The 23,491-nt window shown below is 44.0% G+C and overlaps 2 protein-coding genes across 6 annotated transcripts in view; both read right to left on the bottom strand.

Moving 5' to 3' along the window:
- Nucleotides 1-6,182, bottom strand: part of dlg5a (discs, large homolog 5a (Drosophila)) — a 34,639-nt gene extending 28,457 nt beyond the window's left edge. For all 4 annotated transcript variants that reach the window (XM_053874871.1, XM_053874875.1, XM_053874872.1 and 1 more), the window contains exon 1: nt 5,466-6,182. In XM_053874871.1, the coding sequence (XP_053730846.1) occupies nt 5,466-5,772 (307 nt within the window). In that variant the 5' untranslated portion in view covers nt 5,773-6,182. The remainder of the gene's footprint in view (nt 1-5,465) is intronic.
- Nucleotides 6,183-9,211: 3,029 nt separating this feature from the next.
- On the bottom strand, nt 9,212-18,270 carry LOC128764850 (annexin A11-like). 2 transcript variants are annotated; one of them, XM_053875068.1, is made up of 15 exons: nt 18,234-18,270; nt 17,940-18,049; nt 15,498-15,747; nt 15,015-15,076; nt 13,972-14,316; nt 13,806-13,893; nt 12,943-13,037; nt 12,352-12,465; nt 12,093-12,263; nt 11,959-12,015; nt 11,794-11,887; nt 11,619-11,714; nt 9,901-9,959; nt 9,711-9,833; nt 9,212-9,635 (listed from the first exon to the last, which is right to left on the bottom strand). In XM_053875068.1, exons 1-15 carry the CDS (start codon nt 18,253-18,255, stop codon nt 9,576-9,578), a joined length of 1,746 nt encoding a protein of 581 aa, XP_053731043.1. In that variant the 5' UTR covers nt 18,256-18,270; the 3' UTR covers nt 9,212-9,575. The 2 variants fall into 2 exon arrangements, with proteins under 2 accessions (XP_053731043.1, XP_053731045.1); XM_053875070.1 differs by having other exon boundaries at nt 13,972-14,178.
- Nucleotides 18,271-23,491: the final 5,221 nt, after the last annotated feature.

Genomic DNA, 23,491 nt, shown 5'->3' with positions numbered 1-23,491 from the left:
AAAGGCAGAACAATTGTTGGATATTAATGACCATAATGAAGAACACTGCATTTGCAGTACTGAGCTTTGATGAATCAAAAAAGAAATGCCGCAAGAAAGTAGACAGTGAAAAGGAAAGCGAGAGTTAGGTTTAGCCCATGGGAGATACTTAAGAGCAGAAGACTTGACAAATGCAGCAGAGTCATAACTCATTCGCTCAGCATTACAGAATGAGACTCAAACACACACATGCTTATGTCCTAGCTGTACACAGCAAGCTGCTGAGTCGGCACTTTAGGTCTGAACAACTTCTTCACAAAAGGCCTGTTGTCCAAGTCCCCCTCTCTCGGTTGCTTTCTCATCGCCTGTCTCTGTCTCTGCATACAGCCGTAAAACGTGTGCTCGGCTAGGAAACGGGTCAGTCGGTGGGAGAGTTACACAAAGCGGACAAAGGGAACAAAATAATTTTTTTTTAGCTAGCAAAAAAAAAAAAAAATTACAAAAAGAGGCGATTGACAGCTGAAGAGGAGATTGTATGCTGCATCCTGTCAGGGAGAATTGCATTTCCCCCCACTCTCAGCGTGTTTAAATCACTGTCACCTGCACTAGAATCTGCAAAGGGTAAGGGGGGAGGTGCACAGCTTCTCTGGAAAACTGTAGCACACTGGGAGAAGCATTCTGCGTACGAGGCAGCCTGATTCCTGCCATTTGCATTAATGAAATAAATGATATTGGGTTTGGGAGTGCAGATAATACGCTTGTGTGATCAAACAAAGCTCCAGTCATGCTAAATATGTGGACTGGATCCTCGGCCTGGATTGTTTCTTTCAGGCAACATTCGAAATATGCTAAATAATGATAGCACAGAAACAATAGACAACTGAGTGAATCGCAGTTACACAAATCACGACTTTAGATTCAGACTTACATTAGCAACGGGTTGATGCATAGCATTATTTTTGAAGTTAAATGGTGTTCATAGGAGACGTTAAAAAAAAAAAAGCTAGCTACAGGAAGACAAACCCAAGCCACACATGCATATAGCCGCTCTCCTATGCCATACAAACCCATACTCAACAAGGCAAAAGAAAATTTCACCGCAACACTCAAGCTGCTTCTTCTTCATGCTCATTTGCCTCGAGGTACTCGGAAAACAACTTGTCTGCGGTCGCTTGCAAGCGCCGTTAAAACAGAGTAATCGCATCAGGCGAATCACTACACTACGGATAATAAAACGCACATTAAAAGTGGTATCAAGTCAGCGGCGGCCAAGAGGACAGGAGCTGATGCAGAGTGCTGCAGAGGAATGATAAAGCATGTCTTGTAGAGGCGTTCATGCCAGTGAGAACAAAGCAGGGTCTAATCCTCTGTTGAATAACTACAGGCCAGACTCTCCACTGGTGTTCTGTTCGCCTTCAACAGCGCTGGGTTCCTAGGAGGTCTGCGGATGTCAACAGAAGACAACGCTTCAGTGACAAGTTAAAGACAGGGACGCCAACTTCAATCTGGTTTTCATTACAATTGTAAAGACTCTTTCTAAAGAACTTAAGCGATGTTTACAGAAACATACTTGTAGGGAGGATACTAATCTTGGAGTCCATCAGCGAAGTAAAGAGACAGCCTGACTGAAACTCTGATATAGTAACAAGAGATACAAGACAATGAATGGGTTAGTGCATCGTGTGGTTGGTTTTCATCTCTTATTTTGGAAAAATTAATCTCAGGAGCAGTTGTTTTGCGTTTCTAGGTTACCGCTAGCTCTCAATGCTTTGTTTATTATGCTAACATTAAGAATCAAAGTCAGTACAAGGTGAAATCTTTCATCTTATCCAACCCTCCTAGGTCCTCTGTTTTTCTTTTGATCGTGCTTCTAGGGACTTGCAATACACTGACTTGGATATCAACAAATCCCACCCAGATTAGAACATATTTCAGTGGCAGACATCAAAAGGAACCACATCATCCCACACAAGAATTTCTATAATGTGTAAGCCGTACCAAATAAAATACCTTTGCTATAGTGAGCCTCTTTTCGTTATTTAAATGGCAGCAAAGAGTTTTTACATTTGGACAAACTGATAAGTGGCACAAAATAAACAACAGTCAGTGTGGCAGTTGTCCATTTAATATTATGAAAGGTTTGGTGATTCACGTTCCGTCACACAAGAAGGCGTAGTTTATTCAAAATTCCAGCCTTCACTCAAGTTTTGTTGGGTAGGTTTTAACCCGTTTCCTGTACTTTTCCACCATTTTTCTTATTTTCCTCTGCATCTCCTAATGCATAAAACTAATGCCTCCACCCCCCAAAAAATGACATGCTAAATCACGATATTGCCAAAATGAATTGGACTTCTACCAGAATATTACCAAAAATTGTTCATCCCCAGTAGTTTTCTATCAAGTAGATATCCGTAGTCAATCAACACATGGCGAAATGTGATGAGTGCATGAGTGTTATCACAACCAACACCAGGTTTTACGCCTCTGTCTTGCAGTTAATCATGATGAAGAAATTCAGCAGCACATTTCCTGAAACAGAACAAATTAAATTCAGCCAACCTGACTGTGGGCGACAATGCCAGCCCTACCTCACATCATGGCCGTGGCATCATGTGGGCCAGATCCAACAAACAAGCCTCAGCATTATTACAGTCTAATGACTTGCTGACTAGTATATTGTGAGGAGAAATAATGATTTGGTTAGGCAGATGTTTCACGTCTAGCTGAAGGACACTGGATCTGACAGAGCAACTTCATAATATCACGACAAGCACACCAGTTAACCTTTGAATCCCTCACTCAGTAAGATGAGTCCTTGTTTGATGGGCGGAATCAGAGCCACTTCCTGGTATAAGGCCATAAGATAAACACCCAAGAATTGACAAACACCGAAGGCCACCATGAAGTGGAGATTGATCAGGTACATATTAGCGAGAATTTGTCGTTGATGATGTTGTGCTCTTGGGGCACAAGGCAGGGCCCTTAAGACCAACCTTGCAAAGCGCTTTGAGAAGAGACATTAATGTTTCAAATGTAAATTCAGCAGTGTTAAAAATCCTCTTCCAGACTTCAAGGCTGCTTTACAAGTATGCTATTTAGTTCCACCGCATCTCCTCCCTGCGCTCAGATCTCAAGACTCATCCTGCATTCAGGCCCCCAGGCCATGACACTGGCTGTGGGTTAAACCACTGGCTTCAGTCATTCAGACAAAGCCAAGCAGACAAAACTAGACAAGGCTTTTACACTTGGTCGCCCTTTCGCTGTGAAAAACAAGTCACTCCAGTGCTGTTGTGTTTGTTATCACTAGTAGAATTACCAAAGAATTGTGCAGCATTTTATTCCGACGAGATGCACACCTTCACAGCATGCATCAAAGAATTTTGATTTCTACCAACTTGCCTTAGAATCAATATATTTGGTGCAGTACTACACAAAGGCGTCCATAAACGGACACTTTTATCTCTCAATCCTTATGCAAATTGTTCTCATGACTTTAAGTCAAACCTTAATGCACTCGCCAATATGATCATTTTCAGGAGGCCACACCTTCCTTGCTAGCCAGCGTCTTCTAAAACACGTCTATTGAGTTTATGTCTGGCAATCTACCTGAGCAGCCTTTGCAGTTCATTTGCATCAAATTCTCAGTTGATGAAAGTCAGGGTTCTCCACTCTGCTTTAGCAGCATTGGGCCGCCTGTGCAAGAATTTTTTTTTTAACCCTAGAATGGGAAAATGCCAGGTTTCAGATCAACATGAAGTGAAGAGTGACTCACATGTCAGCACTGACTACTCGATATGTCGCAATAGTTTACAAGTAGCCGAAATCTTTGTACATTTTATTACATTTCGAAAAACACATAATTTTCAATTACTTAGAATATGGATCCATTTTTTGGAAGTTTGTGAGCAGGATTCATTCATTCATGCATTAACTCAACAACTATCCAAAGTCATCTAGTTGCTGACAAGAAAGCAACAGACATGATTATGATACACTTGAAGGCAAATTCAAAACATTTAAGGGAACCTTTTTAATTGGGCTCCTTTTGTGGTGATCACTAATGTGCTGCAACATTTCCTGGACACGTTTTCCAGCCTGAAATGGGTTTAACCTCCTTATTCTATTCTATTTTTGTGTTTCCTTTATTCCCCCTTCCAGCAACACACCTTCACTCATCTCATAATTCAGCCACTGTAAGTCTGAATACACTCAAAAACCCACCACACGACAGCAAAAAGAACATGCGCGCCCTCATTGAAACCGAACCTGCCTTTCTTTGGTGTAGTGGCTAACATTTACGGCAAGTGCTCTCGATTTGGAGGCATACATGTGGAAGAATGAACACAAACCACCCGCTTGCTAAGGTCAATACGGACCAACATGTCAGTGGTGCATCTGTTGTCATGGAAACAAGTGGCCCAACCTAATGTGCCATGGCCATGAAATTGAAAGATTGAAAACATAGGTTTCTGCAGGAGATATAAGAGAGAATTAAAAACTCCATCGACATCATGTGTAAACCTGGCACTTCAATGACTGTGTAATAATAAATAAATAAATGACTTTAATATACACCATGAAAATATAATTTAAAATGTGCCAAGGATTTTTGGCTCCAACTAGAAGAGTGAGGCATTTTAAGACGGCATCAGCACAGCACGAATCACACAAATAACCTGCAACTGTGTGTGCAAGCGTGCGCTGGCATGAATGCCACTCTTCCCGTCCATTTATTTTTCAGTGTATCTCCTTTGTAACGGAGCACTGGCTTATCACCTTCACATCTTTAGATGTATAAGGCGATATGACTATTAAAAGAAGGGAATCCAGGACGTATTCAGCAAAATAGCATCCTAAAACACCAGACTGTTATTCTTCATTGCTCGTGAGAAAAGGTGACCGTGTTTTAATAGTTAGATTAAAGGGAGGGACAAAATGCTCCAGATTCGGAGCTACGCGTGCAGGGAAGAATCAGCTCACACACACCTCAGCTCAGGTCGATAAGGACTAGGATGTCAGTGGTACACCCGTTGTCATGGAAACAAGTCACCCTACCTAATGTACCATGGCTACAACATGCAATTGATGGGGAACTTGAGCTAGTGCAGGGTGTCTCTTAATTGCTCGCGCGCACACACACACACACACACACACACACACACACACACACACACACACACACACACACACACACACACACACACACACACACACACACACACACACACACACACACACACACACACACACACACACACACACACACACACACACACGTAATTCCTACGTTTAAAGGCACCTCTCAATTATTTATTTACACTGGTGAGAAAACAACTCACAACTATGGTTTTACAAGCACAACTAACGGCGAGGCTTTGTGACCAGCGAGAGTGTGGTGTGTGTGTGTGTGTGTGTGTGTGTGTGTGTGTGTGTGTGTGTGCGTGTGTGTGTGTGTGTGTGTGTGCGGAGGGAAATGAGGGTCTCACCGGTGGAGTGGTCCACAGGTCCCCCTCCGTTGGTGCTGTGGAACAGGGCCGTGTGCAGGTCAGGGTACGCCTTCTCCAGGGCCACACACAGGTCGAGGAAATGGTCGCTCTCCTTGTTCATCAGCATCTTCAAAAGGTGCTCCACCTTCTCGGCGCTGGACGAACAGTTCTGGTCCAGTTCGAACCGATCCAGCTGACTCAAGGCACCGGAGACGATGAGCAGCTCGATGACTCGGTCCGCATCTTTGATGGACTCCAGCAAGTTCTGGTGGCACTGGTCGAGCAACTCTTTGTGCTTTGGCTCCATTGCTACCCGCCGTAGTTCCGTAGCTTCCCAGCTAACCCTCCGAGACGACCCAAATGTCCACACAGATCACAAGTACCGAGCGATACGGGAAGTCAACTTATCGCTGCTTGCAGGACTTGGCGCGAGCCGCGGCATTATTGGACCAATTTGAGACAAACGCCGAAACAGGCACAAGGAGCCATATTTGTTGCCCAAGGCTGTTGACTGCACTAAACAGCGACTCATGTTCCCATCTTACCCGTGTGAGGCGGCTGGGCTCGCGCTGTGATCCCTCTCCGAGTGCGCTTCGACCGAACACATTTCCCCTGCTCATGAATCTTTCAGTGCACTGGCGGGCGACTCTCCTGCGAGGGAAAACTCACGTAACTCCGCGGCTGCTGCTGCTCACTTACACTGTATCCTCCGCCATGTCTGAGCAACTCAGCAGCTGCTGTGCGCTGTCAATCAACGGCCCCTCGGTGACCGTATAAGGCGAAAGAGGCGTGGTTTGCTAGTAAGGCACGCCCCTTTTCTCAATGGGCGTGTGACTCAACTAGTAGTAGAAGAAGCGGACTTTCGACCAGATTCGCTGAAGTTCATCAATACAGCCTTCAACAGTTAGTGACGCCAGATCATGGGTGGCCAACTCAAGGCTTGGCGGCCAAATACGGCCGTCTAAATGATTTTTTTATGGTCTGCTTTAAATAGGTTCATGTTCATAGTTTGCTCAAAGTCAAATTTGATTTTTTTAGATTTGATTTTGTTGTACGTGTTTGTCTTACAATGTATTTTACTTACACATATGCAGTGAAGTTAACAATATTAAGGCAAAGGTTCCAAATCCAGTGTGGAAAAAAATGATTCTTGGTGTTTTTCTTTGTTTCAAGAGAAATTGGAAATATTCTTATCGTAACATTGTCAGAATTTGTCATGTGTTTTTTTTTTTTTTTTAACTCAATGTACACAATATCACAGCGATGTTCAATACAGGTTTCAGTGACAGAAAGAAAATCTTTTAAATGAAGGTTGCAATCTTAATTATTTGATGCATTTATTTTTGTTACTGCTCCCTTTAAGTGGTCTCAGAGACAGACAACTACTTTAAATTAAGAAACGCCAAGTAACTTCTGCATGTTTTTTGGGAGGAAATTGGGTTCAAAGTAGAGCACAAATGTGAAGCTAATTGAGATTTGAAAGCTCTCAAGTGTTATAGGTATAGTAAATTTTTGTCATTATATCTCAGGGTTAATCACAGCAATTTATGGTTGTGGTTGACAACATTTCATTTTTCTAAACAGCATTTTAATATTTAACTTGAAAGCAAAAGAAAGTAAAAAATACCGTGGTGCAGCATCATCGATTTGTGTATCTGTTTTGTGCGATAGCAATGCTGTAGCCACAGACGTGTTTCTGTAGCCAACATTGCAACCCATTTTAGAAACAGAAAGGTAGTCAACCATGAATATTGGAGGCAAATGGGATGCTGAGAAATTAAATGACAATTGGGCAGGATTTGCGAAATACAATATGATGGTGACGGATGCACTGTGGTTCCAGTCGGAGACTGAGAAGAGATTGTTGGCACAGCGGCGAGCGTCTACGGACATACCTCTCAAACCGTGACCTTGTTCATGCATGCACCCGAGCTCATTGTGACATCTACGTGTCTCTCCCTCCCCCCAGTCTGGTTTTGTGTCTGCCTCTGCCAAGCTCGCTGCAGAGCTTCTGCAGCCATATGCTCTGCTGCGAGATGAAAAATTAATTATATCAATGAGAAGCCGTTTCAATGTGCTGACACTCATTGTTCGCCGCTAACCTCTGTCTTGTGCGAATGCAGAAGATTTTACCCTTATGAACTGACCAGTCTACATGCCAGGCACGTCCAAGGTTCGGCTCAGGGGCCACAATTGAGTCGTGTCAAATGAGAAACACAGACGGTTTTAAATGGAAAATGTAAATTTAAAAAAGCTCTTATATGTGGTGTCAGCACTTTTTTGACAGAAGAATAACACTTTATACATTGAGCTAACAGACATAAAATTGAGGCTCCAAGTCATGGACTTAAAGGCAACATTGTCACATGACATGATTAGTTTGTATTTTAAGCAGGTGTTGAAAGGCAGCTTCTTAAGCATCTGTTTCTCACACTCTTCAAAGCCTCATTAATCGTAACTGCAGTTTTCATAATTGCCACACTGTAAATTTATAGGACACTGCCATCATTGCATGAAACATTAAAACCCTCTGTGGCATTTAACATAAATTATACTGCTTCCTTCAGCGTGACACCTGCAGCAGATGGAATGCCTCTGACACTAATGTGTGAATGGTGTCTAAATGATCTCTTCTAAACTGGTCTGATCACATCGCATCCTCATTTTAAATCTGGTGGCTATAATCTCAACATCCATCTGAAGCCTCCGAGCCTTCTTTCATCATCAGCGAAAACATGTCACCATCACGCCGGCTTCTCCCACAGTGCCTGATAACCTCCACAACCGCCCGGGGCCTTGAGCAGCTCTGCAGACACGCGCTAAACTTGTTTAATGTGGCCACTGCAGCTTTATGGACGGCATCAATTCTGGTGATTCTGGCTCAGGAGTTATTCATCACGGGCTTGTTACTGTTCCATGTGTACACGCTGTGATGAACTACTGCTGTCAGTGCACAGATAAATGGAAGACATGGAGTCAGAAGAGGAGCAGAAATAGTTAATGTTTTTTAAGAAGTGAATGAAGTGCTGGCTACAGCAGATAGTATCAAAGGTCCACCAATGAAGACCTGTTTTAGAACGGAAGCTTGAAATCTAACATGCTTGCCAGTACTCAGCTCACTCACACTCATCCATGCAGCACATAAAGAATTTTATTTGCAAGAACAGCCACTTTACAGTAAACAAAAACGTTCCAATCTAAGACCAGGCGCACAATCTCTTAACAGCCCTCGACTGGGATGAGCTTTGTCATCTCACGCACACTCAGACAAGGCCTTTCCCTGTTAGGTTCAAAGAGCTAGTTAAATACATTCATCCTGGTGTGTCAAACTACTTTACTTTGACTTAAAGTTTAATTCATTTGGTCTAGTTGTGGATACGAGGTGTGATTATAAACGCCTGTAGTCAGTTCTGGACAACTTTAGCGTGAAAGGTGTGGTTTACCACTGCAGATAACTGAATTTAAAACACATAATAAAGGAAAACAATTGCAGCTCAACTCATGCTCGAAAGCAGACGTCTGTTTCTCACAAATATATTCTGATCAAACATCACCCTCTGCTGGTGTATAGTTGCAACTGCAGAACACGTCCCATCGACATCACTTGGCGACTGAGATGGGACCAAGTATCATCAAGTGGCTCCTGGGCTGGTGGATCACAACTACATAATATAGAAAAGAAGCAAGGCTGCTGATGAAATATCAATAAATTTACGTATAGTTCACAAATAAGGAAACAGTCAATATTCAATGTTAAGCTATTTAATTGATGCGTACATGTTCAATAAAATAATACCAAATCCAATTGAAAGGCAAAATCTGAAATCGCTTAAAAAATATAAATGACAGCAAAGATTATTTTGGCACAAGTAAAAACAGCTGCATAAAAATGTATATCTATTTGTGTAGAAATCTATAATCTGGCAAATATTGATTGTAAAACTAGCATAACAATGTGCAGAGGGAAATGCTGTGTAGTTTACATATCTCTGAGGTTGTGTAGGCTACAACAGAGTAAACAATTCTTGGCAGAACATGCAGGCTGCAGCTTGAGTATAGTGCACATAGAGAGAATGGCAATATAGACATGTAATGTAGAGAGTGATTGGTTCAGTCGCTGCCTCCACAGAGCTTCAGTAGGAGTTTCTTGTAGTCTCCTGATGTGTCCCCCTGTCAGTAAAGCACATGGAAACCATTTGCCATTATCTTATAAAACATGAGGGAGTGAAGAAGCGAAATACTTACAGAGATGTGTGTGTACAGGGACTTGCCATAGTTCTTCACATATTCCTTGCGTACGTCCAGCAGATCAACCTCAGAACGGGAGACCATGATCCGAATCAGGGTTCTATCTTTGGTCCCAGCTCCCTGGATACAGCATGGCGTGGTGAGGACGACTGAATTTAAGTAAGGCGTTCTGAACCAGACCTCTCACCTTCATGGCCTTGTAAAGCCTCTCGGCGAAGTACCCCGGTGTGTTCTTGATGCACTTGACTGGAACACAAAGTTTTCAGTCTGAACATTTAGCACAGCCAACTTTAAAACCTCCAGATGAAGACAGAAATATGTAAATTATGCATTAAAAAGTAGATGAATAGAACATGCAACATGCAAATTTAAGACTTCATTAAAACAGATTTCACATTGTGTTACATGCATGGGTGAGTTCTGAAAGAACACTCGCAGTATTCGTCCAAATTGGTCCTTGTTAAATATGTAAGACTCCATCTGAGGTTGTCTTGTTAATATGATTCTTTAACCTTGCGCTGTTTTATAAGGTGAACCTATTAAAAGCCACGGCACATATGTAATTACACACTGCTTGATCACCAAATAATTGGAAGCACCACACAACCATTAACTGAATGAATCTACTGCGGGCACATAATTAAAATTTAATATCGCCAGGGAAAACACAGTAAAATTGAAAGTCCGAAAATGATTTCAGTTTTTAATAACTGCTTGAGGTTCTTATTAAAAAACATGTGGAAATACAATGATGAAGCAAAAATCACTATTATTTTATGCGATTTAATCATTTTTTTCTAACCAAATTTGCACAAATTCAATGCCATTTAATCTTAAATTTATATCATCTTCAGGTCAAGACGCTTTATTTAATTCATAACCATTTGGTTTCAAAAGCTTGTCTCTTAGTTGGAAAGTGAAACTAGATTTGTGGTTGACTAAATAAAAAAGGAAATTTATAGTGACTCTGTCTTGCTGTTTTATGAGGACAGTTGATTTTCTTCTTCAATTTAACCGGATTATCTTAGGCCAGGTCGTGGGGGCAGCCCCCGAAGTTAAGACACCCAGACTTCCCTCAGCTCCAGGTCTTCAGATAGAATACAGAGGCTGATAGACATCATCTCTTAAGTGTCTGCTTTCGCGTCCCAGTTGGACATCTAAGAAGCATCACGACAAGATACCCAAGCCGTCTCCACTGCCCTCTATTTGTAGCTCCATCCAGATGTCCCTAGCACTGAAGGAGAGCGCTGCCAACCAGTAGAGAACCCTCGCTGGTGCTTAAGCCACTGACAATAGGTGGCAGTTAGATTGTAGATCAAACTGTAAATTGAGAGCTTTCCCTTCTGTTGAGCTCTTTCTTCCCTGCAACAAAACAACTCACTCTTCCCTCATTCATGTACGAGACCTCATGATACTTGACCTACTCCACCAGGCGAAGAATCTCATGAACATGACTAAAAACCGCGGTCACAGATTTAGAAGCCGTTTTTCCAATCTCCTGTTCCCCCCACTGACACTGTTGGAAACTTCAACCCTTTATTTTCAATGCTCCTTCCAATATCATAACAATTTCCATCCTCTCTCCATTATCTCCGCTTCTGAATTGGTCTGTTTCATTTTAATATTTTATAGGAAATGGGGGAAGATGTGTGTGTACTTTGTCTGAAAAATGAAAGGAACAAGATGATACAAAATCACGGCAGTGCACACTTATGGAGAGATTACGTGTAAACAAAGTTGAAGGGTTTGAACCAAACACATTTAAATCAGGACACTGTACCATAACCCAGAGACATGGTTGCAAAAAGGAAACAAAACAGCAGATTATATATTTAACATGGCTGCCAGATGAAGCTGTTTTCAGTTGCGAAATCAGTGGTGAAATCAGGTCAGAAGTTTTCTTACCCACTGCCAACATTCCACTCTCCAAGTCTCCGGACATCTCCCTGCTGATGCTCTTCTCAATGTCTCGGCCACACATCCGCTGGTACTCCATAAACACTTCAAAACACAAACAGAGATGATACCTTCACAGCACCAAGGATGATGATGAGTCTCCAAGAAAATAACTTCCGCCTACCAGCTCTCAGATGAGGTTTGCTCCTGGCACACAAAATAGCATTGAACTTGGACTCATCCGTTCCAAGCTTGTTCTCGCCAGCAGCATATAGAGCCTGGGAGTGAACAACAACAAATCAATATTTCTTTGAATGAAATTGTAAATGAAAATTATGTTGTTTTTTACCTGAGCGTCTTGTTGAGCCAGAGAAATATCCACGTTTTCTCTTTCGTCACGACAACCCTACGCGCCAAAGAATGATACTGATCAGAGAAGAAGAATATTTTAAATAAAAGTAAAAAGATTTAAGGTGTCTTTACCTGAGCAAGAGAGACCAGCAGTCTGCGGAAGTGACCAGAGGTGTCCCCACTAATGTGGTCTTCCAAGGACTTCTTATACTCCGTTTTGTAAATGCGAGATATCTCCTTGATCTCAGCATTGGAACGTGAAGACAGGATCTCAATCAGACAGGCTTCATCAGTTCCTGCTCCCTGTGAGCGAAGAGCAACACCACTTTATTATCATTTTGATTTGTATTTCTGACAATGACCTCTTACAGATCCTAAATGCATGTCCTACCTTGATGGCACTGTTGAGCTCATACGCATCAAACTCAGTGGGGGTCTTCAGCATGGCCATGACCAGCTTCCTGAAGTCTCCAGAGAGTTCTGAGTGAAGGTCTTTGAGCAGATCCTGAAGGCAGAAAGATCACTGGAGTTCACTCTTCACCACTGTACCATCATGAATTTGAATAATGTAAATCAAACCCATTTGTCGTGCTAAAATGACATTTCAGCTGAGTGAAGCTATAAACTATGTAAACAGACTTCCATTACTTCCAGTTCAGAGCAAATCTGACAAATGCATCATGCAGACGTGAATCAATGGCGACTGTGCACACATTCAAGAAGACTTGACACTGCTTTGCATTATTTAGCTTCCTCAATGATAAAAAATAATTGTGTGTGTTTTTTTCCCTAAGTAGATCCTGATATTTTTAAACAACTCCTGACTAATACATACATTGTACTCACTGTATCATTGTTAACTCAATGGTACAAAAACATTTGAATCTTTTGAAGTTGGACTCAAGGTTATGCCAGCAGCTGCCCTTCAGGACAACGGCACCAACATCTAATTCAATCATCACTCTGGTCACATGACTGTTACCTTGCCATAGGAGGTTTTGTAGGCCTTCAACAGTGCGACACGCTGCTTGTTGGAGCGACTTCCCAGCAAGTCAATAATTGCCTGCTCATCGGTTCCTGCACAGACAAGTCGGCATTACTGAGCCAGCGATGTCAGATTAAAACATTTTTATACAGGCTGCACAAGTGCAAATGTTTTTTGAAAGGCTTAACCTCGAAGACAGCAGAACATTAAGTGACGTCATGGAATGAAATGCAAATGAACGATGACTGCTGTGTGCAGTTTACACGAGCACAATTTGTCAGACATATGAAAGCAGTTTTCTCTAGAAAGTGAATCAGACGGGGTAAAAATCCACTCTGCATCCTGTTGTATCGTTCAGTGTTTGCACTGGATTGTGATGGCTTTAAGCTTGGTTTCTGTAGCCGGGTGCAGACTTGCAGTATGAACATCTTATATTTAATTACATAACGTGGTAGTCACATCTGCTTCATCACTCCATTATTTATTTAATATAAACACCAGAGGTGGGACTTGATTAAAAAAAAAACAAATTAATGAAAGGCTTTATAAAGAATTGCGCATGATAGTATATCGAGAACACCTTTTTGTTCTTCCATCCGTTTTTTTAACTTAAATTTTCCATACGTAAACACAATCTCATTCAGTCTCCTTCATGGTTTCGACATCACATTGCATAATGTGGTGCAACTCTACATGGCGCTCTGAAAAATGCTATAGAAAGTTTGTAGGTGTATAATTAAATGTAAATAAAGGGGTAAGTCCAAGTCCAAATGAAAACAGACTAATGATTTTAGTACATAAAGCAAAGTGGTGGTGACCAAATCTGATTTACAGCAAAACAATTTTTTTTTGATACTCACCAAAACCCTTCATTGCCTTCCTTAAAACCTCCACGTCTCTCAGAGGATCAGCTCCCGGATAGTCCTTTAGTGTTCCCCGGAATCCTTTCTGTACAGTCATTGTACTTTAATGACACCGAACGAAGCGTAGGTATGAAAAACTGAACCAGGAAGTTTCATAACTCACATTCACAGGTGGAACTATCGGCATGGCTCCACCTCCGTAGCCTGGCATTGATGGATTTGGCGAGGGCACCTTGGGGTATGTCGGCGCTGGTGCTGCACCAAAACCTGGCATGGGTGCGTTGGGCGATGGGGCCTGAGGATAACCAGGCATTGGCTGGCCTGGGAAGCCCATTCCTGGCCCTTGAGGAGGGTTCATGGGCCCTCCTGGCTGTGGGTACAGGCCATATGACTGTTGGTTAGGGGATGGGGCACCATAACTGCTTGGGTGAGGGAGAGTTGGGTACCCAGCAGGGACCTGCATGGATGGGTTGGGATAACCACCCATGCCTGCTGGCATCTGGTTAGCCTGTGATTTTTGGAAAGATTGGAATTCCATGAAAACAGTGCAGATACAGGAGCAGAAGACAGAAAGCTCAGAAAAAAAGATGCACATAAGTCTAATGGAACAAGTTGAGTTGACGGTGAATAATGGCAGTGAGAGGTCACAAGGTTGAGACAGAAGCTTTAAGGAAAGATGAAGAGGGCAAAGTAGTGCCGGGCAGTTCGACTACACTATGGCTATTATTTGCTCTGGAACAAACTCTCGTCTCGCCTGATGTGTATTTGATATTTCACCAACCATTATGCTGCCTCGAAGTTGGGGAAAGCGTGACTGCTAACCGTTGAAGGAAAACCGACCCAGAATTTCCAGGAGGAAGGAGAGGGAAACTTTTGAATGCTGCTGGCTGACTGTGGCTGGCTTATTAGCAAGTTAGCTTCAGAAGTAGCTCAAGCAACGCTTCTCATATGACTTCCTCATAAATGAACACCCCCCCCGCCAACTTCTAGGAATAATAAGACTGCCCAGCACTACGTTATGGTATTTATGAATGACATTTCAGCTCGTGCAAAGAAGGAAAAGAATTCAAAGTAAAATTTCAGAAGGACTAGTCTTACCATAACATGGGCCCATAAATATCTGTAAACCTATCTACCTGGAATCCTACATACTAGTCTCATTATTTTCCACACATTTGTTCGTATTTATATGAAGCTTGAACCCACCATGCCAGGGTATCCTGTGCTGCTCGAGGGATAACCACCAGGTGGACCACCACCCCAGCTGCCTGCAACAGGAAAATAAGGGTAAAAATAAATAGAACGAAGGATTTGTGTTGGGACAGGAACAACTTTCTTCTTTCGTTTTCCCTGCAGCTAACATGTAGGTGAGAGTGCTGTCCAGAGAAAGGAAGCACTGTCTGCAGGTTGACCCTCTCCTAGCAACGACACAGGATTGTTTGCTTTTTGAGCGGAAACTCTCCATTCAAGGAGGTGACTCATGATGTGGATTCCCAGCGTGACCACTGACTCAGCTCAGTTTTAAATTGAATTGGACATGGGGCTGCACTGTCAGTGCTTGAAAAGATCAGCCATTTTTTGCCTGGCTGTAAATAGTAAATATGATGCAAATGCAAGACAACAATAATTCAAAACCAAAACAGTGTCACGAATACTATGTTTTTGAATGTATCACTTTTTGGCTCTTACCAGCTGGCGGGGCAGGAGGGTAGGCTCCACCTGCTGGTGGAAAACCTCCAGCTTGTGGTGGGTATCCACCTGCTTGTGGAGGGTAGCCACCGGCCTGGGGTGGGTAGCCGCCGGGCTGTGGTGGGTAGCCGCCTGCTTGGGGAGGATAAGCACCAGGCTGGGGTGGGTAAGCACCTGGCTGAGGGGGGTAAAAGCCCGGCTGTGGTGGGTAGCCTCCAGCTTGAGGGGGGTATCCGGGATAACTCATGGACTTTAAAACAAAGACAGAAGAAAGGTTAGCCACACAAATTGTGAAGAGTTACATTTCAAAAGTAATGATAGGGCGCTTTATTGTTTAGGCGGCAGCCTTGATGCATCCTTGCAGCTGCTCACACTGTTTACACTTTCTGCTAATAATGACAAGGCTGACACGAAGCTACTCGCACCTATCAACCCCAAAATAGACAGAACACAGTCAGTGACAGACCGCAAGCTTGGCAATCGTAGTTCGCAAGAAAATATGATGAGAAACAGAGCCAATTACAGGACTGGCATGTGTAATGCTTGTGTAATACTATTTTCAACACTATCGATTTTTTGAGTAGTTATTTTTTGTACCAGGCAAATACCAGTTTAGTAACAAGACCATGAGGGTTTACTTACTATAGCAAATGACAGTCAACATCAACACAGTGCAGTATAATTACATAATAATTACAGACCACCAGACTGTGGTGCTGTTGTAATACTGATACTGTTATCTCTCCACATCCGCCTCAGCATGATCTGGCTTTCTGAAATACTCAAAACAGCCTGCTAAAAAGTAGGTGAAGTGACCGGCACATAGTCTTTATTAAAACATCTTCAGCAGTAAACAACATCTGACTCTGACCAAACATGTTACATCCTTACTTCAGATTAACACTAATTGCTTAATGCGTCACTGGAACAACAACACACCTTAAAAAGCTTGTTCAACCAAATATGTCATTTTGGGATTCGAGTGGAACAACTGGACTTTGACAGAGGGCAAACCCGAATTCCACTGCTCTCAGGTCACAGATATATATTGGCTCTGATGATGTATGATTTTCCCGAGGCCAGACTGACGTCATGGAAGTAAATATCATTGTTTATTATTTCTTTTGCACCGTAATGACAATTCATACAGACCTCACAGTCAAGTTATCATCTTTATGCTTACATAGAAAAAGAAAAAGAGTCATCTTGGGTACTTGTGTTTATTTAACAAGTTCTGTCAGTGTAATTAATACAATAGGGAGTAAATAAAAGTGTGGCGGCCAACGTGATAATAGCCGACTAATAAGCCAATTGAATGAAACAAAACAACAGCAATATCGTGACAGGTAAACAGGGGATTTGCCAATTGATTTCATTTGCACAATATAAACTCTAATAGGTCTCATTGTTTATTGTCTAACTTTTTTGAAAATTTTGTTCAATAATGCAATGTGGTACATCTTTATCGTTGTATTTAATGCCTTTTCTGTTGCTGCTGTGACTCGTTGAATTTCCCTACTATAGGAAATTTCCTTCTATAGGATATCTAATCTAGCATCAAATAAATATGCTTCAAAACTACAATATGAAGACAGTGGATTGTTGACATACTGTGTTTGCCTTCCTTTGACTTTGATGTGATTGAAAAGTGAAAGGGAGGCAAAGATCGTTGAAATAACGCCTAACATGGACTCAATCAAAAAAGTTGAGACTTTTAATAGATTTCATTTCATTGGCATTGATTTGAAACAAATAAAAAAATCAATTGGCGAGCAATTCAGTTATTGATGAGACTCGGACTAGAGCTTGGAAAGGAGGCCATATATGCGGTTCAGGATATTAAGATGAAACTAAACCAGACCCAGAAGTGAAGTTGAGGGAAGAGGAAAGTTAAGTCACATAAATGCACATGCAGTAAGACTATTGCAACACGTTCCTTGACTAGTTGCAGTAGAACAAAAGGTTGAAAAACCCCAGAAGACATGACAGGTGTTTCTAAGAATGTATAATGAACCAGTTTGCTATAAGAGGCCTCATAGTCAAACGACGATAACAGCTGCTAGAGTTGCCTCCAAGACTACAGGCCTCCATGAACGTCCCTCAATAAACTTTCGACACCTCCTTCTTTTTCTGTTTACATAACATGCAAAATAGTAAATCGTCCAGCTTATTGTGTGTGTATATGTATATACACAGTTTTTTTACATTTGTTATCATCTCAGGCGATAATTCCTTCGTGAACTAAATCTAGAGAACTACACTGTCGTTGTATGTTATGCCAGTTGCAGTTGAGTCCGCAGTGACGTTGACAGCGACGAGTGTAAAGTTACAATGAAAATAGGCCGCGAATGAGGAGTGGTACGCTCAAGACTCACTCTTTTAAGAAGATAACAGACGAAACAGTAAAGATAATTCTGTCAATTTCAAGAGTTGAGTACTTACTGCGGTGTTTGCTTCGCTTCCTGAGAAAGGTTTGTCCAAGGCGAGCTGTCTGGCGGGGACTGCAGTGGGAGGGGCGCAGACTTTCCACTTAAAGGGTCCGCCCACTTCAACTTTGACAGACAAGCGGATCACATGATCACCTATGTACACAGAGTTTACCTTTGTGACGCGACGGAAAATGTGACAGGTATGACGTCACTGAGAGCGCCATAGTTGTGGTTTATGGAAACATCTCGAACAAATATACCTGTCCAGGTACGGTCTGTGTTAATGATTGACGTGTTCTGCACTCACCCTGATACTGACAGTGAAACATCAGTGGGCGGACAAATGTTCCTGATATTTTCTATGTTTCAAACTAATAATCTACATTTTATAATGTGGCATTACAAGTTGTTACTTCATCCTAAAAGACAGTGGCCACGTTGGATGAGGAATGAGGAATATTGCCTCAGCACCTCTGTGGTCTCTCCAGCCCCATGTTCCACTTAACTTCAAAGGACTATGAGGTCTCTCAGTGACACAACTGACGAACGAACAATGTCACTGAGACAGACACCCCTCCCCTGAGGGGAGCCTCATTCTCTTGACATCATGGAGCAGGACGTGCTCACTCAGTTCAGGAACTGAACCTTCAGAAGGCTGCGGGTCCAAACAGAGTTCCCCCTGCCATCCTGAAGCATTGTGCTGCTGAGCTGGCTCCAGTGTTCACGGACATCTTCAATGCTTCCTTGGTGTCCTGTCATGTTCCTGCCTGCTTCAAGTCCTCCACTATCATGAATGTCATGAAGTCCTTTGAGTGCCTGCTTCTCTCTCACCTGAAATCCATCACTGCTCCCCTCCTGGACTCAATGCAGTTTGCCTACACAGCCAACAGATCTGTGGACGATGCAGTGAACCAGGCCCTTCATTTTGTTCTGGAGCATCTGGACTCCCCAGGAACCTATGCCAGGATCCTGTTTGTAGACTTCAGCTCTGCCTTTAGAATCAGAATCAGAATCAGAATCAGAATCAAATTTATTGCCATGGTCAGTGGGGAGCCCACTGACTAGGAAAGTGCCTTGGAATAAAGTGCAACAAAAATAAATAAATAAATAAATAAAATAAAATAAAATAAATAGAATAACAGAACAACAAGGCTGTTCACGAATTTAACAGTCTGACGGCCGAGGGGAAGAAGCTGTTCCTGTGACGGGAGGTTCTGGTCTGGATGGACCGTAGCCTCCTGCCAGAGGGAAGAGGAACAAACAGTCCATGTCCAGGGTGAGAAGGGTCGGCTCTGATCCGACCTGCACGTCTCTGGGTCCTAGAGACATACAGGTCCTGAAGAGGTGGCAGGCTGCAACCGATCACCTTCTCAGCAGAACGTACGATGCGCTGCAGTCTGCTCTTGTCCCTGGAGGTGGCACTGTTGTACCAGACGGTGATAGAGGAGGTGAGGATGGACTGGATGATGGCCGTGTAGAACTCCACCAGCAACTTCGTCGGCAGTCGTAGTTTTCGTAGCTTCCTCAGAAAGAACATTCTCTGCTGGGCCTTCCTGATGAGGGACCTGATGGTTGGCTCCCATTTGAGGTCCTCAGTGATGGTGGTTCCCAGGAAGCAAAAGGAGTCTACAATAGGTATAGGTGAACCAGCCAAAATGAGAGGGGACAGAGGAGCTGTTACTCTTCTGAAGTCCATGACCATCTCCACTGTCTTCTGAGCGTTGAGCTCCAGGTTGTTGTGGCTGCACCAAGACACCAGCCGCTCCACCTCCCTCCTGTAAGCCGACTCATCTCCATCTGAGATGAGCCCGATGATGGTGGTGTCGTCCGCAAACTTGATCAGCTTCACGGACTCGTGGCTGGAGGTGCAGCAGTTAGTGTACAGAGAGAAGAGCCATGGAGAGAGAACACAGCCCTGAGGAGACCCGATGTTGAGGGTCCGAGTGTCAGAGACAGTCATCCCCAGCCGCACACGCTGACTCCGGCTGGTCAGGAAGTCTGTAATCCATCTGCAGAGGGAGTCAGGCACGTCCAGCTGGCGAAGCTTGTCTTCAAGCAGAGCTGGAAGAATTGTATTAAAGGCAGAGCTGAAGTCCACAAACAGGATCCTGGCATAGGTTCCTGGGCAGTCCAGATGCTCCAGAACGAAATGAAGGGCCTGGTTCACTGCATCGTCCACAGATCTGTTGGCTCTGTAGGCAAACTGCAATGAGTCCAGGTGAGAAGCAGTGATGGACTTCAGGTGAGAGAGAACCAGGCGCTCAAAGGACTTCATGACCACAGACGTCAGTGCCACCGGTCTGTAGTCATTCAGTCCTGTGATCCTGGTCTTCTTGGGAACAGGGATGATAGTGGAGGACTTAAAGCAGGCAGGTACATGACAGGACACCAAGGAAGCATTGAAGATGTCCGTGAACACTGGAGCCAGCTCAGCAGCACAATGATTCAGGATGGCAGGGGAAACTCTGTCCGGACCTGCCGCCTTCCGAAGGTTCAGCTTCCTGAACTGAGTGCGCACGTCTTGCTCCATGATGTCAAGAGAAAGAGGGGGGAGGTGAGGGGGTGGCTCATCAAAAGTGACTGTGGTCTTTGCTGTCTCAGTGACATCATTGCTCTTAGTTGTGTCACTAAGAGACAGCACAGTCCTTTGTTGTAAAGTGGAACATGGGGCTGGAGAGACCACAGAGGTGCTGGGGCAAAATGGCTGCTCAAAGCGACAATAGAAGTTGTTGAGGTCCTGTGCAAGAGCGAGGTTGTTCAGACTGTGGGGGGCACGTGGCTTGTAGTCAGTGAGCACCTTGAGCCCTCTCCACACCGCAGCCGAGTCATTGGCTGAGAACTGCTGCGTGAGTTTGTCAGAGTATGCTGCCTTAGCTTTCTTCAGCTCCCTCTGAAACCCATACTTCAGCTCTTTGTAGCAGTTCCTGTCCCCACTCTTGCGAGCAGCCTCCTTCTCCCGTCTAATCTGGCTGAGTTTAGTTGTGAACCAAGGTTTGTCATTTGCATAACTGACCTTGGTGCGCGTTGGAACTATGCACTCTTCACAGTAGTTGATCCATGAAGTCACAGTGTCTGTATACTCATCCAGATTATTGGTCGCAGCCCTGAACACCTCCCAGTCTGTGGTCTCCATGCAAGACTGCAGCTCCTCTTTAGCTTCACTTGTCCAGATCTTCATGCTCCTCACAACAGGCTTTGCCAGCTTCAGCTTCTGCTTGTATGTAGGAACAAGATGAACCATCAAGTGGTCAGAGTGTCCCAGTGCAGCTCGAGGGAGGGCGGTATAAGAGTTGCGGAGCGCTGAGTAACAGTGATCCAGCACGCTCTGCTCTCTGGTGGGAAATTTTACAACCTGCCTGTACCTGGGAAGCTCCTCACTCAGATTTGCCTTGTTGAAGTCACCAAGCACAATCACAGGAGAGTCCGGGAAAGTTCGCTCCACATGCAGGACCTGATCCGCGAGCGCACTCTGAGCCTCACGTACATCCGCGCTGGGCGGGATATATACGGCAGCCAGAATGAATGAAGCGAACTCACGTGGGGAGTAAAACGGCTTACAGTTCACGATCAGACATTCCAGAGAGGGAGAGCAGTGCTGGAAGATCACCGTCACGTCCGTACACCAGCGATTGTTGATGTAGAAACACACTCCTCCGCCTTTGGTTTTGCCGGTGAGCTCCGGAACCCGGTCCGCGCGGTGAAGCTGGAAACCCTCCAGATGAAGCGCAGTGTCCGGGATGAGATCGCTCAACCACGTCTCCGTGAAACACAAAACACAAGAGGAGGAGAAGTCTCTGTTCCGTCTCAACATCAGCGCCAGTTCATCCATCTTATTGCTGAGCGAGCGGACGTTGGAGAGTATTATCCCGGGAAGTGGAGTGCGCGATCCTCTTCGACGAAGGCGAACGAGCGCACCGGCACGTTTCCCTCTCCTCCTCAGTTTCTTCCGCCCCGCCAAAAGATGAACTAACTCCGCGACTGACACCAAAAATACTGGTAGTAAGTCAGACGGAGTCATAGCCTTGATGTTCATCAACTGATCTCGTGTGTAAGAACACGCAGATGCTCCACCAAAACACAAAAATAAACAAAATAACATGCACGGTAATTCCAGGCCAGCCTTCGTCGGCGCCATCTTGAATCCTTGAATTTAACACAATTCTTCCAGCTCTGCTTGAAGACAAGCTTCGCCAGCTCAACGTGCCTGACTCCCTCTGTAGATGGATTACAGACTTCCTGACCAGCCGGAGTCAGAGGCGGCTGGGGACGACTGTCTCCGACACTCGGACCCTCAACATCAGGTCTCCTCAGTGTTCTCCCATGGCTCTTCTCCCTCTACACCAACTGCCGCACCTCCAGCCACGAGTCCGAGAAGCTGATCAAGTTTGCAGATGACACCACAATCATCTCGCTCATCTCAGATGGAGATGAGTCGGCTTACAGGAGGGAGGTGGAGCGGCTGGTGTCCTGGTGCAGCCACGACAACCTGGAGCTCAATGCCCAGAAGACAGTGGAGATGATCATAGACTTCAGGAGAGTAAGAGTTTCTCCACCCCCTCTCATGTTGGCTGGTTTACCCGTTTCCATTGTAGACTCCTTCTGCTTCCTAGGAACAACCATCACCAAAGACCTCAAATGGGAGCCAACCATCAGGTCCCTCATCAGGAAGGCCCAGCAGAGAATGTTCTTTGTGAGGCAGCTACTAAAACTACGACTGCCGACAAAGTTGCTGGTGGAGTTCTACACGGCCATCATCCAGTCCATCCTCACCTCCTCCATCTCTGTCTGGTACAACAGCGCCACCTCCAGTCCAGGGACCAGAGTAGACTGCAGCGCATCGTGCGTTCTGCTGAGAAGGTGATGGGTTGCAGCCTGCCACCTCTTCAGGACCTTATGTCTCCAGGACCCAGAGATGTGCAGGTCGGATCAGAGCCGACCCTTCTCACCCTGGACATGGACTGTTTGTTCCTCTTCCCTCTGGCAGGAGGCTGCGGTCGATCCAGGCCAGAACCTGCCGTCACAGGAACAGCTTCTTCCCCTCAGCCATCAGACTGTTAAATTTGTGATCAGCCTTTGTTATTTTATTTTATTTTATTTTATTTCAAAGCACTTTCCTGGTTGATGGGACCCCACTGACCATGGCCATAAATTCTATTCTGATTCAACAATGAAATGGACTCTAATAATAATATTAAAACGAAATAAAAATTGGTAGCAAGAAAGAGGAAAACAATATATTGCGGTTATATTATAGATTTGATGTACATAGGGTATCTAAATTAAATTAGAGTGCCTTTATAATATTGGATTCTAAATTGACAAACACAACTATTTTCTTAAACTTCTGAGTATTTCACTGAAGCTTAAACCAATTACCAGGGAAATGTATTAGCTCTACTATATGCTGTAGGTCACCTATTAACTACTCCATGATCTGGGATGAGTGAACAATGGTGACGTCACATTTGCGCGCCTTTGCCGTCAAGGTGTGTTTGGCTTTTAAATGACGCATCTTCAAATTACTGCATGTGTCTTTGAAATGTTTTAAAGCTTGTATTCTCGAGT

Source organism: Synchiropus splendidus, chromosome 9 (genome assembly GCF_027744825.2).
Source record: "Synchiropus splendidus isolate RoL2022-P1 chromosome 9, RoL_Sspl_1.0, whole genome shotgun sequence".
Classification (NCBI taxonomy): Eukaryota; Metazoa; Chordata; class Actinopteri; order Syngnathiformes; family Callionymidae; genus Synchiropus; species Synchiropus splendidus.
This window is presented reverse-complemented; position numbering and strand designations above follow the sequence as displayed.

What these genes read in the sequence shown, in the direction of transcription:
- LOC128764850 (XM_053875068.1), bottom strand. Translation starts at nt 18,255, where the DNA reads ATGTTTCACTGTCAGTATCAGG. An exon ending in GAAGCGAAGCAAACACCGCA is followed by an intron (nt 15,748 to 17,939) that starts GTAAGTACTCAA and finishes TTTGTTTTAAAG; the next exon opens with TCCATGAGTTATCCCGGATA. An exon ending in GAAGGCAATGAAGGGTTTTG is followed by an intron (nt 13,038 to 13,805) that starts GTGAGTATCAAA and finishes TTGTCTGTGCAG; the next exon opens with GAACCGATGAGCAGGCAATT.